The 13,038-nt window shown below is 40.9% G+C and overlaps 1 protein-coding gene across 1 annotated transcript in view; it reads left to right on the top strand.

Moving 5' to 3' along the window:
* ANKRD31 (ankyrin repeat domain 31) overlaps window positions 1–3,384 on the top strand; it is a 114,715-nt gene extending 111,331 nt beyond the window's left edge. Inside the window, exon 25 of the mRNA XM_049769077.1 lies at window positions 3,239–3,384. Coding sequence (XP_049625034.1) covers window positions 3,239–3,384 — 146 coding nt within the window. The remainder of the gene's footprint in view (window positions 1–3,238) is intronic.
* Window positions 3,385–13,038: the final 9,654 nt, after the last annotated feature.

Genomic DNA, 13,038 nt, shown 5'->3' with positions numbered 1-13,038 from the left:
ATCACTAGCCTAGGATGGACTGCAGCGGTTCGATCCCCCAGCATCCCATATGGTCCCCCAAGCCAGGAGCCATTTCTGAGCACATAGCCAGGGTTAACTCCTGAGCATCACTGGGTGTGGCCTGAAAAACAAAACAAAATAGAGCAAATGTATTTTATAAAATTTTAAAATTGTTGTTAGTCATTTGTCTTTGATTAGAATCATATTTCAGATTATTCAGAATGAGGATGTATGCATAAGCATGTTTATGTTTATTATCAGAGTCAGAAATGTTTTATACTGGGGCCAGAGAGATAGCATAGGGGTAAGGTGTTTGCCTTGCACACATAAGGACAGTGGTCTGAATCCCGGCATCCCATATGGTCCCCTGAGCCTGCTGGGGACGATTTCTGAGCTCTTAGCCAGGAGTAACACCTGAGCGCTGTGGGTGTGACTCAAAAAACAAAAATAAAAAGAAATGTTTTGTATTGAAATCCTAGTGAAATGTAAAAGCTTTATTTGTTAGAATAAGTTCTGCGAGTTTGAATTCAGTAATATTTTGGTTAGACGTGAACTCTGTAGAGTCACACGTCTTGGTCACATTTTACAGAGACGAACTAAGCACCAGGGATCTGAGGGGGAACAATGAGAAACATTTATAGATAGGTTAGTGAGGTTTTTAAAGGGAACCATCAGTTAAATAACAAACCTTACTAATTTTACTCTTCTATTAAGGAAAATCTTTTAAATCAGAGGGAAAAGAAGGGTAAAAGTTAAAATTAGTATTAATCTAAGTAATTAGCTAATTAGTAACTATATTTCACTTTGAAGTGCTAATTTAGACAAGTCAACAACTTGAATGGTTGCAGGGGCACCTTCTTTCGCCCAGTAAGGAATCTAACAATACAGTTTCAGTAAATTGGTGCATAATTTAATATCTGTTGATACTTCTTATGGGAGATGTATGTTTCTCTACTTCCACATGAGCAGGATGATTCCTTGCCTGTGTGGTTCTTTCCAGAGACAAGCCACCTGTGTCATTAACCATTTTCTTAGCTGCATGGGGCTGTATAGATGTTCCTTATCAGAAGTTTTGCTTGTATATCTCAGAAGGTCACTGATTTTGCCTAGGGCATCTGCCTCAAATAGAACTGAAATTGAAGGCTTTCCACTCCCCAGCTAAACCATGAGGGCGATTGGTGGTCTACAGTTCGTGATGGAGAATGTCTTTGCCACAACTACAGGGATAGCATCACAAGGATGCTGTTCACTTAGCCAAAAATGGAAGTAGGTTACTGCTTCTCAGGGTTCCAATTTTTCCCTCTTGAGTCTCAAAAGTTCCCTCCTGTTCTGTAAATCCTGGTCGTCCTCACTTTGTTAGTCTTGAAAGCTCAGTGTGAGCTGAGCCTTGTAAGCTGAACTGGACCTTCTGCTGAATGAGCTGGAAGAGAGCCTTGTTCTACTCTGCTCCTCTCCACAATGAGAACGGGGAGCTGAACAGTGTCTATGTGTACCTACCTACCTTCCTTCCTTCCTTCCTTCCTTCCTTCCTTCCTTCCTTCCTTCCTTCCTTCCTTCCTTCCTTCCTTCCTTTCTTTTTTTTTGTTTTCTGTTTTTTGTTTTTGGATTACACCTGGTGGTTCTCAAGGGTTACTTCTGGCTCTGCTACCTTCCTTCCTTCCTTCCTTCCTTCCTTCCTTCCTTCCTTCCTTCCTTCCTTCCTTCCTTCCTTCCTTCCTTCCTTCCTTCCTTTCTTTTTTTTTGTTTTCTGTTTTTTGTTTTTGGATTACACCTGGTGGTTCTCAAGGGTTACTTCTGGCTCTGCGCTCAGAAATCACTCCTGGCAGGCTTGGGGGACCATATGGGATCCTGGGAATCAAACTGGGGTTCATCTGGGGTTGGCCACGTGCAAGGCAAATGCCCTACTGCTATCACCCCACCCACGTGTGTAATAATCACTAGTTAATCCAGAATACAGTCATATAAAGGCTATCCAGCTTAAGCATTTTACATGTGATGATGAATATTGCTGTTTCATTCTCTCTTAGCTCCCTGCCCACCTACATGAATATCAGGACTAAAATGGAGGTTAAAAACAAACACCCAGATATGAGAATTTTAAACTTAGAGACAAATCTTGTTTGGGGGAGGCATATCCAGCTGTGCTGAGGAGAAGCTCCCTACTATGCTGGACATCAACCTGGTGAGGCGACACTTTTAAGTGCGTCCTTCTCACAGCTCTCTCAGATTATTTCCATTTCTCCTCATTGACCCAAAGATTGTTGGGAAGGTTGGGGTTTAAGTAAGAGTTCACTGGATTGGTAGGGACTTTTTTTTTCTTCATTTTTTAGTCCAAAACTGAAAAGAAAACAAATAAAGTAAAAAGTAGTTGCCTCCATTTTTTAAATACTTAATTGCTTTTATTCTTACAGCCTGCTAAGTTCAGTATATATTGAACACAACCAACAATTATGAAATGAAGGAAATAAAATGTGCATCTGTTTCCTAATTGCGTGGATTCTCTTCTTTGTTAGCTCCTGTATGAGGATTAATGTATTAAAAAGGACTGAACTAATGTGACAATATTGGCACACAATATAAGATTACAGAAGATTGCTCATTGTTATCAATATTATCTTTGGTTGCTGGACAAGAGGGGAACTGAAGCCTAGAGAGGGAGTAGTAGTAGGTCAGTCATACATACAGGCCATCCTGGGAGGGTGTGGCAAAGAGCACAACTCTGCTATTAAAGCTCTGAAACAACAAAAGAAAGCCCAGAATTCTGCAGCATGAATCCAGGTGAGAAACCACAGGAGAGATTCTTAATTTTCCAACCATGTCCCTAAACTCAATAGTTTTAGATTACCGTTTGTTTCTTAGAACCCTTACAGTCTACAATTTGGAACCAGAGAGGTTACTGAAGGGGCTGCAGTGCTAGTTTTGCATGCAGTAAGTCTGGATTCAATCTCTAGAGCAGTGATGGCTAATCTTTTTGAGCCCGAGTGCCCAAACTGCCGCACAAAACCAAAGAATTTCCTCAGAAGTGCCAGCATGTCAATTAAACCTTAATAACAAGATTTTAGTATCTAAAAACTATGTGGCACGTACCGCAAATCTTAATTGCGGACCTTCCTGTGTGCCAGCTCCATCGCTGGTGCGCGTGCCATAGGTTCGCCACGCAGGTCTAGAATATACAACAAATAAATTGTCATCACAAATTGTAAAAGGTAGTTTTAATATGATATATTTCTTTGAACAGGAGTTTCCAGAGAATCAATGCAAAGCATTCCACATTATCTACAATTCAATGAAATATTACTCAACAGCGATCAGGAATTTCTCCCACATCATATAATGGATAAGTATTGGAAGTCCTATGTGGAATGTGATGAACTACCATTCTAGCATCCTCATTTCTTGATAGTTAGTGTTTTCTCACATTGTTAACCAACATTCATAATTTTCTTCTATGTATGCTAGACCTACTTGACCATAAAACTTTTTTGGTTATTGTTTAACACATTAATACCAGTACTGCAGTTTGTGTTTCTTTCATTTGGAGACTTCATGAATGTCTGCTTCACTAGGCTGCACAGAACTAAAGTATTATATGAAATGTTAGCAGTACCTGCTTTAATAATAAATGTTTTAATGAAATGTTAGCAGTACCTGCTTTAATAATAAATGTTTTAATGACTGTTACAATGATGTACTAATTGCAATGGAGAACTAATTCATTATTGCATTGCTTTCCAATTACATTTCTCAATGCCAAACTAATAAATATCAATGAACTAAAAAGACAACAACAAATGTTGGCAGTAGAAACCATTTCTACTGGTATAGTCTGTCCAATATGACTTATATAAGTGTTAGCCACTGGTGGTGCATGCAGCATGTTTTGTTTATTGTTGGAAAAAGGTAACTTCAACTGTTGTATTAATAATTTTTTATCATTAAAATAAATGCATTTTGGACATAAACCATATTGACTCTGGCTTTTTTTTTTACCAATAGAATGTCAAATTTTAAAGTCACAATTCTACCTTTTCTCCCCACTTATTAGTTTCCATCGTAATAGAATTTGGGGGTTTAGCATTATACCACTATACACACAGATAAATACACATACGTATGTAGTGCCACATCTGTACTTTACGTAAAGTACAGTGTTCTCTTAGGGAAAACAAGATACAAATAAACATCATTGGTTCAGACCCCTGTGCACTGTTAGGGGTAGCCCCTATAAAACTATGTATAAAGACATACAGCCTGAGAACTGACACTGGAATTCAGCATTGATCTGTTTGGTTTGTTTGTCCAAGTATCACCAGGATTTACCCCTAGATTTTATGAGTAGTCCTACAAAAATGAACTTTTTTAAATTTTACAATAAAACAACATGCCTTTCTCTTGTAATTTAAGACATTTTAGATTTGTGGATATAGTTAAGTGATGAAACACTTGAATAGGTGAAGGTCCTAAAAAAAAAAAACTGACAGAAAAATCAGAATTTGTTTAGTTTGACAGAAAAATCAGAATTTGTTTAGTTTACTTTTCAAAAATCAGAATTTGTCTAGTTTACTTTTCAAGTATGTTCAAGCATACATTATAAGTTATAGTAAAAGGTATTTTGTAATCCAAATTTTAATTTATTGCTCGGATTATTTTTATAGTTTCAAAATGGTTATCAGGAGGTTCTGGGGCCCCCAAACTGGCAATTCTTAGTTAACTAGACTTACGTATGGCAGGACCTGAGGATGCAGTCTCAGGGAATCTCTGGTCTACCTCAACACAGAGAGCATCCAGGGCTGCACCCAGAGCTGCTGAGGATCACCAGGTGTTGGGGATTAATCCCAACATGTTGGGAACATGCCTCACATGTATGCCCCAAATGATGTTCTAGCTCCCAACCTATTGCTCATCTTAGTAAATTTTATTTTTCCAAGTCTACTTAAAAAATTTTATTACCAGCTAGAATCACCAAAACAGAGCAACCAAAGGGTTTGCCCCAGCCAGGGCTGGGGCCCAGAGCCCCTTACCACACACCCTCCTGATAAGATGGGTGATTTCAAATGGTGGATGAAAGTTTTGCCTACTCTGGGTTTTAAGTGAAAACATCAAGCTTCAGATTCTATGATGTAGAATAAACCTTCAATAATATATACTAATGCTGATTCGACCTGATAACTTCTACCTAGTAACTTTCTGCTACCTAGAAAACTTCTTGAACACCCCCAGGATTTTCTATACCCAGTTTTTTCTCTCTTTCATTTTCTCTCTTCTTCTGAGTTCAGCCCAAGTCTAAACTGTGTAGTAGTAATCCTATCCCATTTCTCTCACTCCAGTTCTTTTCCACTTACACAAGTATGTTATACATGGTGCCAAATTACTATACTTTTTGTAGTTGTTTTGGGGCCACACCCAGTTAGCTGTGCTCAGGGCTTACTCCTGACTCTGCTCAGAGATCATTCCAGGCAGTGCTGGGTGGACCCTAGGTAGTATAGAGTTGGAAGCAGTGTCAGCAGTGTGAAAGGCAGGTGTCTTTGTCCCTATACTATCCCTTCATCCCCAAATTTCTTAAAGATCTAGGTTACCCCCCCCACACACACACACACAGTTTTAAGAGTAAGCACAAAGGCTAACATCCAAGTCAACATCCTTAGTCATCCTAAAGTTACTTCAGCCTCATTTGTTAATCATTGCTAACCTTAACTCTTAAACTCCCTCCATTGTGTGCTGAATTATGTCACTACAAAATTCATACATTAAAGCTTTAACCTCCCAATACCTCAGAGTTTGGTGATTTAAAGACAGGCTGTGTAAAGGGCAACAATCACATGCAAACAGTTCTGTAGAGTTGAACCTTGCCCTATCTCACTGTGGTCTTTATATGAAGAAATTGGGACCCACAAAGAGATCTCTAGGATGCACATGATCAGAAAAATGATCTTTTGAGGACATAGAGAAAAGGCAGTTTCCTAGAAACCAAGGGAGAAGAGTCCTCAGCCGAAAATCCACGCTGCCGTCCCTGGTCTTGCATCGATATCTATGGATCTGCCTTTCTGTGGCCTCAGCCATGGAAGTTGTGGTATTTCATTAAGGCACCCCTAGAAAGTGAATGAAACCCATAATTCTCTCATACAGTAGTCTACATTTTGCCTGAGATGCTCCCCTACCTAGTGTTTCCTACTTTGTCCATATGCGTTTTCCTTCTTCTTGGAATCCTCCCCTCATAAATGACTTCCTGTGCAGCTTTGCAGCTCCCATCCAAACAGTTGGTATTGACTACTTGACAGTAATAACTTCCCTTTCCATCACTTTTCTCACCCAGGTTCTTTAGCTACAAGACTTTTCTATATCTGGTACAGGGTTTTATACTTTGATTTTCTATAAAATACTTCAGATTAGAAAATGTTCAAGAAATATCAATTGATTTCATGATTCATGTCCACTCACTATCGAGCACACAATATAGAATTAACAGAAGGCAGAAGCAATAATACAGTGAGTGCCTTGCATTCAGCCAACCTGGATTCAATCCCTGGTACTATATGCAATCAACTCCCCAATAACCTTCAAGGAGTGATCTCTGAGCACAGAACTTGGAGGAAACACTGAACACAGCTGGGTGTAGCACAAACAGACAGGTTCACAAATTGTTTTAATAGTGAAGATATGATTGGAGTAATAATTTGGTAGATTGAGTTCATGCAGGAAACCAGGTTTAATCCCTGGCACATACCCTCCCACCCTGCCCATTAAGGGGCAGCCCTAAGCACTGAACCAGGAGGAGTTCCTGAGAACTTCAAGGTGTGGCCCAAACAAAACCAATAAGAATATTTATTTCTTAAAACAAGACCAGAAAGAAGGGCTTTAGAGTTGGAAAAAAAAGATTAATTCAGTATAATTTCCAGCTTCTAGCTCTGTTACAGTGCTAAGATGGCTCAGGAATTAGGTGTTCACATAGAAATGTCACCAGAAAAATTTTCCAGTCACTTTTCAGGAAGAAACCCCTGGATATCATTCCCTCCCCTAAGGAAATTACATCTAATTGGCAAGCAATATCCTTCTTTGTTTCCAAATCAGTCACTGCCCAGGGAAGTAGGATTCTTTTGCTTAGCTGAGAGAAGAAAATACACACCTCTGTGTGGAAGCACAGGCCACTGAAGATTTTCAGACAGCCAGTTAGAAAACTATTTGTTGAGCTGGAGGGACAGTATAGCAGTAGATAGATGTTTGCCTTGTACGCAGTTGGTTCAAGTCCTATAAAAGGCACCTTGGATTGACCCTTGGGCTGAGTCAGGAGAGGGCCCTGAGCACCACTGAGTGTGGCCCCACGACCCTCCCCCCATAAACCTGAGAGCTTGAGAGGAGTAAGGAAAAAGCTAATATTAATTGAGCACTTAATTCATACTAGGAATGTTGTAAGGTCTCTTCATTCACTCACTTTTACAGTGGAAATATTACCTCATATCAAAGATGAGGAAACTATGGTACAGGATGAAGTAACTTGGCCAAAAGCCAAACAAAATTCAAACCTGAACATCTGGCTACAACATTCATGTAGTGAAATACCTTAGAGCTCCTCTCTTCCTACCAGAGGATATGCCTGAGTACAAATATGTTCAATGATTCGTGCAGCGCAGACAATCCTAAGTTATGATGTCCTTACTGACTCCCTCCACTATACTCTCAGGACATCTATGTTGGCTCACCCAGAGACTGATGGAGATGTACAGCAGTGCAAATGGAATTCAGGAGCCTGACTGGTAAGTTTCTGCCTGAACATGCTGCTATCTTGAAAGATCTGCTCTCTCCCAAGAGAGTTCCAGTTACTACAAATAAATCTATCTGAGATGCTGCCCAAATTCAATTGGGAGGAAGAACTAGCCCATTGGTTTTGTTGTGGTGATTGGTGGTGTTGTTTTTAATTAATTTTATTTTAAGCACAATTTTTATTTTAAACACTGTGGTTTACAGAGTTGTTCATAAAAGTTATTATGGCATTTAATGTTTCAATACCAAACCCATCCAGTGTAACATTCCCTCTTCCCTTTTCACCATTTCCCAACCTCCCTGAAGTCTGCCCCTTAGCAGGTATGCTATTATACAATTAAATGTTCATGGATTTGTTGGGAAAAAAAGCTTCATTAAAAGAAAATTTGTGAAAATTGGCATATCTATATATGGGGTTGTTATGCCATTGTCTGAGGGTTTACTAAGTTTTGTATTGCTAATTGAGTTTTCTGTGGTTGGTTGGTATGTGTCTTCTATGATCATTTCTCATCTAATTTGATGTATTCCTTCTGGGAAAAGAGTACTAAAATTATGGGGGTTTCCAGGACATTGAGGATCTGTGGAAATGGGCTGGTGAGCTCATACAGTGACATATGCGTGGCTGCAGGGACTTCTGAAAGGACAGAGGCGTGAGTGGAGATGCCCCGCCCAAGCTCCAACTGTCCCTGGAGATGTCAGTCACAAAACTGGCATGCCTGGATTTTTTTTGGCTGCTGGGAGTCTCTACAGAGATTTGTGAAAAAGTGATGAAGTTGATCCATTGGTGTGATAGTAGTTGTCTTCTTTTTAATTTTTCTGCCCTTCCCATTTTTGCTGCTATTGCTACTATTTTTTTTTGTTTGTTTTGTTTTGCTTTGCTTTAGGGCCATACCCACCCAGCAGTGCTCAGGGGTTATTCGTGGCTCTGTCCTCAGAAACCATGCTTGGCAGGCGCTGGGACCATATAGGATGCTGGAGATTAAACCTTTGCCGTGTGCAAAGCAAACGACCTACCTTCTATGCGCTCAGAAACCACTCCTGGCAGGCATGGGGGACCATTTGGGATGCCGGAATTCAAACCACCATCTATCCTGAATTGGCTGAGTGCAAAGCAAATGCCCTATTGCTGTGCTATCTCTCTGGCCCCTGTTCTTTATTTTAAATACTTTGTTTGTTCCCATATGTTTTTACTTCAAAACAGCCTGTGCTGTTGTTATTGTTATGATGACCAGAAGCATACATACATCCACAGTTGCATGGCTCACACGCTCCACTAAGGTGCTCATCAGGGTTCATGCAAGTTTGACATATGTCTCCCTTTTGATGATGGGGACACCCATCAGATCTGACTCCTGGCTCTGCACTTGGAGATTACTTCTGGTAGGGCTCTGGAAGCCATATTAGATGCCAAGAATTGAACCTGGATCTTCTGTGTGCAAGACAAGTAACCTACTTGCTGTACTGTCTCTTCAGTTGTGGGGAGCTAAGGCCTAGTAAGTCTCTAGCAGATGCCTGAAACCTAACAGTCTCTAGCAGTCTCTCATGAGGCCTGAACAAGGGTGCAGCCTGCCTTTACTAAGGTCAATCTAAAAGGCTATGTGAGGCATTGTGACAAGCCAAGGGGAACACTGAGGCCAGTAACCTTGAGAGAAAAACATATTTTAGACAGGGCCTATTCTAGACACATCCAAGCCAAAGGGAACACTGACCCAGTAGCCTTGGGAGAAAAACATATTTTAGACAGAACATATTCTAGACACATCCAGTAGGTTGGGAGAAGCGATATTTGTTATCTATGTAGCCAGGTGCTAGGAGGAGTTATTTTAGGGGATCATTGCTTATTACGTAGCGACGTGAGGAATCTTAGGAAAAAAAACTTATGCTGTTATTTGTGTAACCACAAGCCTTGAGAAGTAGTTCAAACAAAGTATTTTGCTCTACACTTTTTTTACTGCTCTTTGTTCCCCCACCATGAATGATATATAATGATCTGCCAGCTGATTCTCACTAGTTTTCTCATTTCCTTTGTCTGTGTGTGTTCTTTGTTTATATGTTATAAACCCATATTCCCTCCGAGAAATTAACCCACATTTGTGGTTTTCCTGCAGGGCAAGGGAGCCCACATTCAGTCCCATATTTCCTTATATTTTTGCTTATCTCATGCCTTCTTAAATGTAGGAAACCCAGAATATGGTATGTTTCTTGTTAAACAATCGTGGTTCTTGGGTCTGTCTCCCTTTCACCACCTTTTTAAAAGGAACAAAATACTAGGCCTAATCAAACCAACTCACCACTGTCTGAAGCCCCACGTGTAAGCAAGAGTAATATCTAAATTCCTTGAACCTCTGTCAAGTTCACGAAGTTGCTTACCAGGGTCTTTAAAGTAGAAACAGCAGATGTAAACATTTGAAACTCCAGTATAAGTAGTGGTGTTTATCAAAGCTAGGTAGTTTCTGTTTTCAAGGCTAACACGTCACCTCAAAGTTCATGACATCTCACACTTTGGCTGGGATAGGAGCTTGGGTCCCATCCTTAAAACAGAGATGAGTTTACGGCTGAGGGGTGAGCTGTAACTATCTGAACTCTGCATTTCTCTTTGTTGTTGCCTCCTCACCAGCTTCATGAAATGAGAGGAAAAAGTAGGGAAGGCCCCAAACAATGTTTCTTCATGTAAAAAAAATGGCTCCCAAAGAAATCTGGTGATGGAACTGGAAAGCTTTAAGACAGGGGTCCTCAAACTATAGCCTGTGGGCCAGATGTGATTCACTAAGGACGTTTATCTGGCCTGCTGAGTATTTTCGCTGTCTCTTATCCTGCTAGCATCCAACTTGTTCTGGGCCTGCAATGTGCATGTGTGGGATGTGTGCCACACTTCCAACTCCCCTCCTCTCTGTCTCTCAGTCTCAGAAATAGGTCCTCAAGCTATAGTTCATCAAAAGCTGGCCCATAGTTCCCACTGAAATACTGGTAAGTTTGTTGATTTAACTTTACTTGTTCTTTATTTTATTTTATTTTATTTTATTTTATTTGGGTTTGGTTCACACCTGGTAGCACTCAGGAATTACTCTTGGCTCTGCGCTCAGAAATCACTCCTGGCAGGCATGGGGGACTATGTGGGATGCCGAAAATCGAACCATCATCCATTCTGGATCAACTGTGTGCAAGGCAAATGCCTTAATGCTGTGCTATCTCTCGCCCCTATTCTTTATTTTAAATATTTTATTTGTTCCCATTTTGTTTTTTTACTTCAAAATAAGATATGTGCAGAGTGCATAGAAATTTGTTCATAATTTCTTTTAAAAAACAAACCAACTATAGACTGGTCTTCCAACTGTCTGAGGGACAGTGAATTGGCCCCCTGTTTAAAAAGTTTGAGGACCCCTGAGTTAAGAAAATGTTAACTCTTACCCCTCCCCTCCCAAAAAAAAAAAAGGGAAAAGGCAGGTAGCCAAGGTATGTACAAGTGAGAATGGGAGACGTTTTAATGTGGTTATGCAAACACAGATGGGCCTCACTGTCTAAAATTGACCCTCCTTTCTGTCAGAAGCCACTTAGATTAACATCTCAGTGCCTCAGAGGACAAAAGGATGGATTAAGGTATGTTTACCCCAGAAGGGTTTACATTCTCCATTTGTGGCCACTTTCCTATCTGCAGCAACCCAATGGTCAGCCTAGTGCATGGGCCAAGCTTTCAGGGACTGTAACTGTCTCCCATATTCTTCAACTACAAGTTCATCACCCTAGCCTGTCCTTTTTCCAGAGACCACCTACCCCAGCTGCTCTGGAGCCATTTCAGCAATGCTTAAAGCCATTGTCCTGCAGGAGAGTCCCCAGAATTTTCTCAGCAGATTCTGCCTTAGTGGGTCACTGCAGAGTTGGGCATTGTTCCTAGGCTGCACCTTGGCTCCGTTGCTTCTGAGTTACAAAATCTTGGTGGCCCTTCCTCAATTCTAACCCGTGTCTGCAAGAGAAGCTGCCAACATTCCTCCTTTCTAGGTTTTTGTAAGGAAGACATTAAATCAATGGTGCAAGGCAGACATCCTTGTAACTGGAGCACAGTTACTGCTTGATCCTCAGGGAAGAATGATGTTTTAGGAGGAGTAAGTTCAAGGTTCGTCTTTCTCTCTAAATCTCCAGCTACGCCTTGCACCCGACTGACCCAGGTTCCATTCCCAATACCACATATGGCCCGTTAGCCCTTCAGGAGTGAGCCCTGAGCACAGAGCCAGGTGTGACCTCAAATGTATTATCTTGTTTAGTTTTTTTTTTGTTTTGTTTTTGTTTTTAGTTTTTTGGGCCACACCCGGCAGTGCTCAGGAGTTACTCCTGGCTGTCTGCTCAGAAAGAGCTCCTGGCAGGCACGGGGGACCATATGGGACACCGGGATTTGAACCAACCACCTTTGGTCCTGGATCGGCTGCTTGCAAGGCAAACGCCACTGTGCTATCCCTCCGGGCCCTCTTGTTTAGTTTTTAAAGATAGAACCTGGGACCAGAGTGATGGGACAGCGGTAGGGCATTTGACTTGCATGCAGCTGACCCAGGACAGAGTGTGGTTCAATTTCTAGGCGTCCCATATGGTCCCCCAAGCCAGGAGTGATTTCTGAATGCATAGCCAGGAGTAACCCCTGAGCATCACCGAGTGTGGTCAAAACAATAAAATAAAATAAAAAGCACCCTATCGTTTGCTGATTTAAAGTATGTAAGGAATGTTATGATGGAACAACGATAGTCAGAAACCTAGAAATGGGAAACAATCTACTTGTGAGGTACCAGGGTTAAGACACTTACCTTGCACCTGGCCAGTGCCAGTTCTATCCACAGCACTACACATTGTTCCCCTGAGCACCACTAGGACTGATCCATGAGCACAAAGCTAGGAGTAAGTCCTGAGCACTGCAGGATATATAATCCAAAAAGAAACACAAAACATATAATTGTGAAATAAATTTAGCATATTATTAAAGTCAAAACTAAACAAAGTATCAGGAAGCTAGATACTGGAGCATGGCCTGACAGTGTGCTCTGTGTTTTGATAAAAATGTATTTCTGCAGATCTTAAAGAATTTGTAGTCTTGGCTCTTCATATGAATCACCCAGTGAACTTTAAAATGGAGCCAAAGCATGAGCCCCATTACATAGTTTCATTGATGTGGAGTGTCTGTGTTTGTATGTTTTTTAACTTTTCCAGATGATTCTATGCATAGAATCTCTGCAACCTGCTTTCATCCCTTACTGTTCTCTCAACCCATCATTATTTCCTGTAGCAATCCTGTGTATC

This window comes from Suncus etruscus, chromosome 2 (genome assembly GCF_024139225.1).
Source record: "Suncus etruscus isolate mSunEtr1 chromosome 2, mSunEtr1.pri.cur, whole genome shotgun sequence".
Classification (NCBI taxonomy): domain Eukaryota; kingdom Metazoa; phylum Chordata; class Mammalia; order Eulipotyphla; family Soricidae; genus Suncus; species Suncus etruscus.
This window is presented reverse-complemented; position numbering and strand designations above follow the sequence as displayed.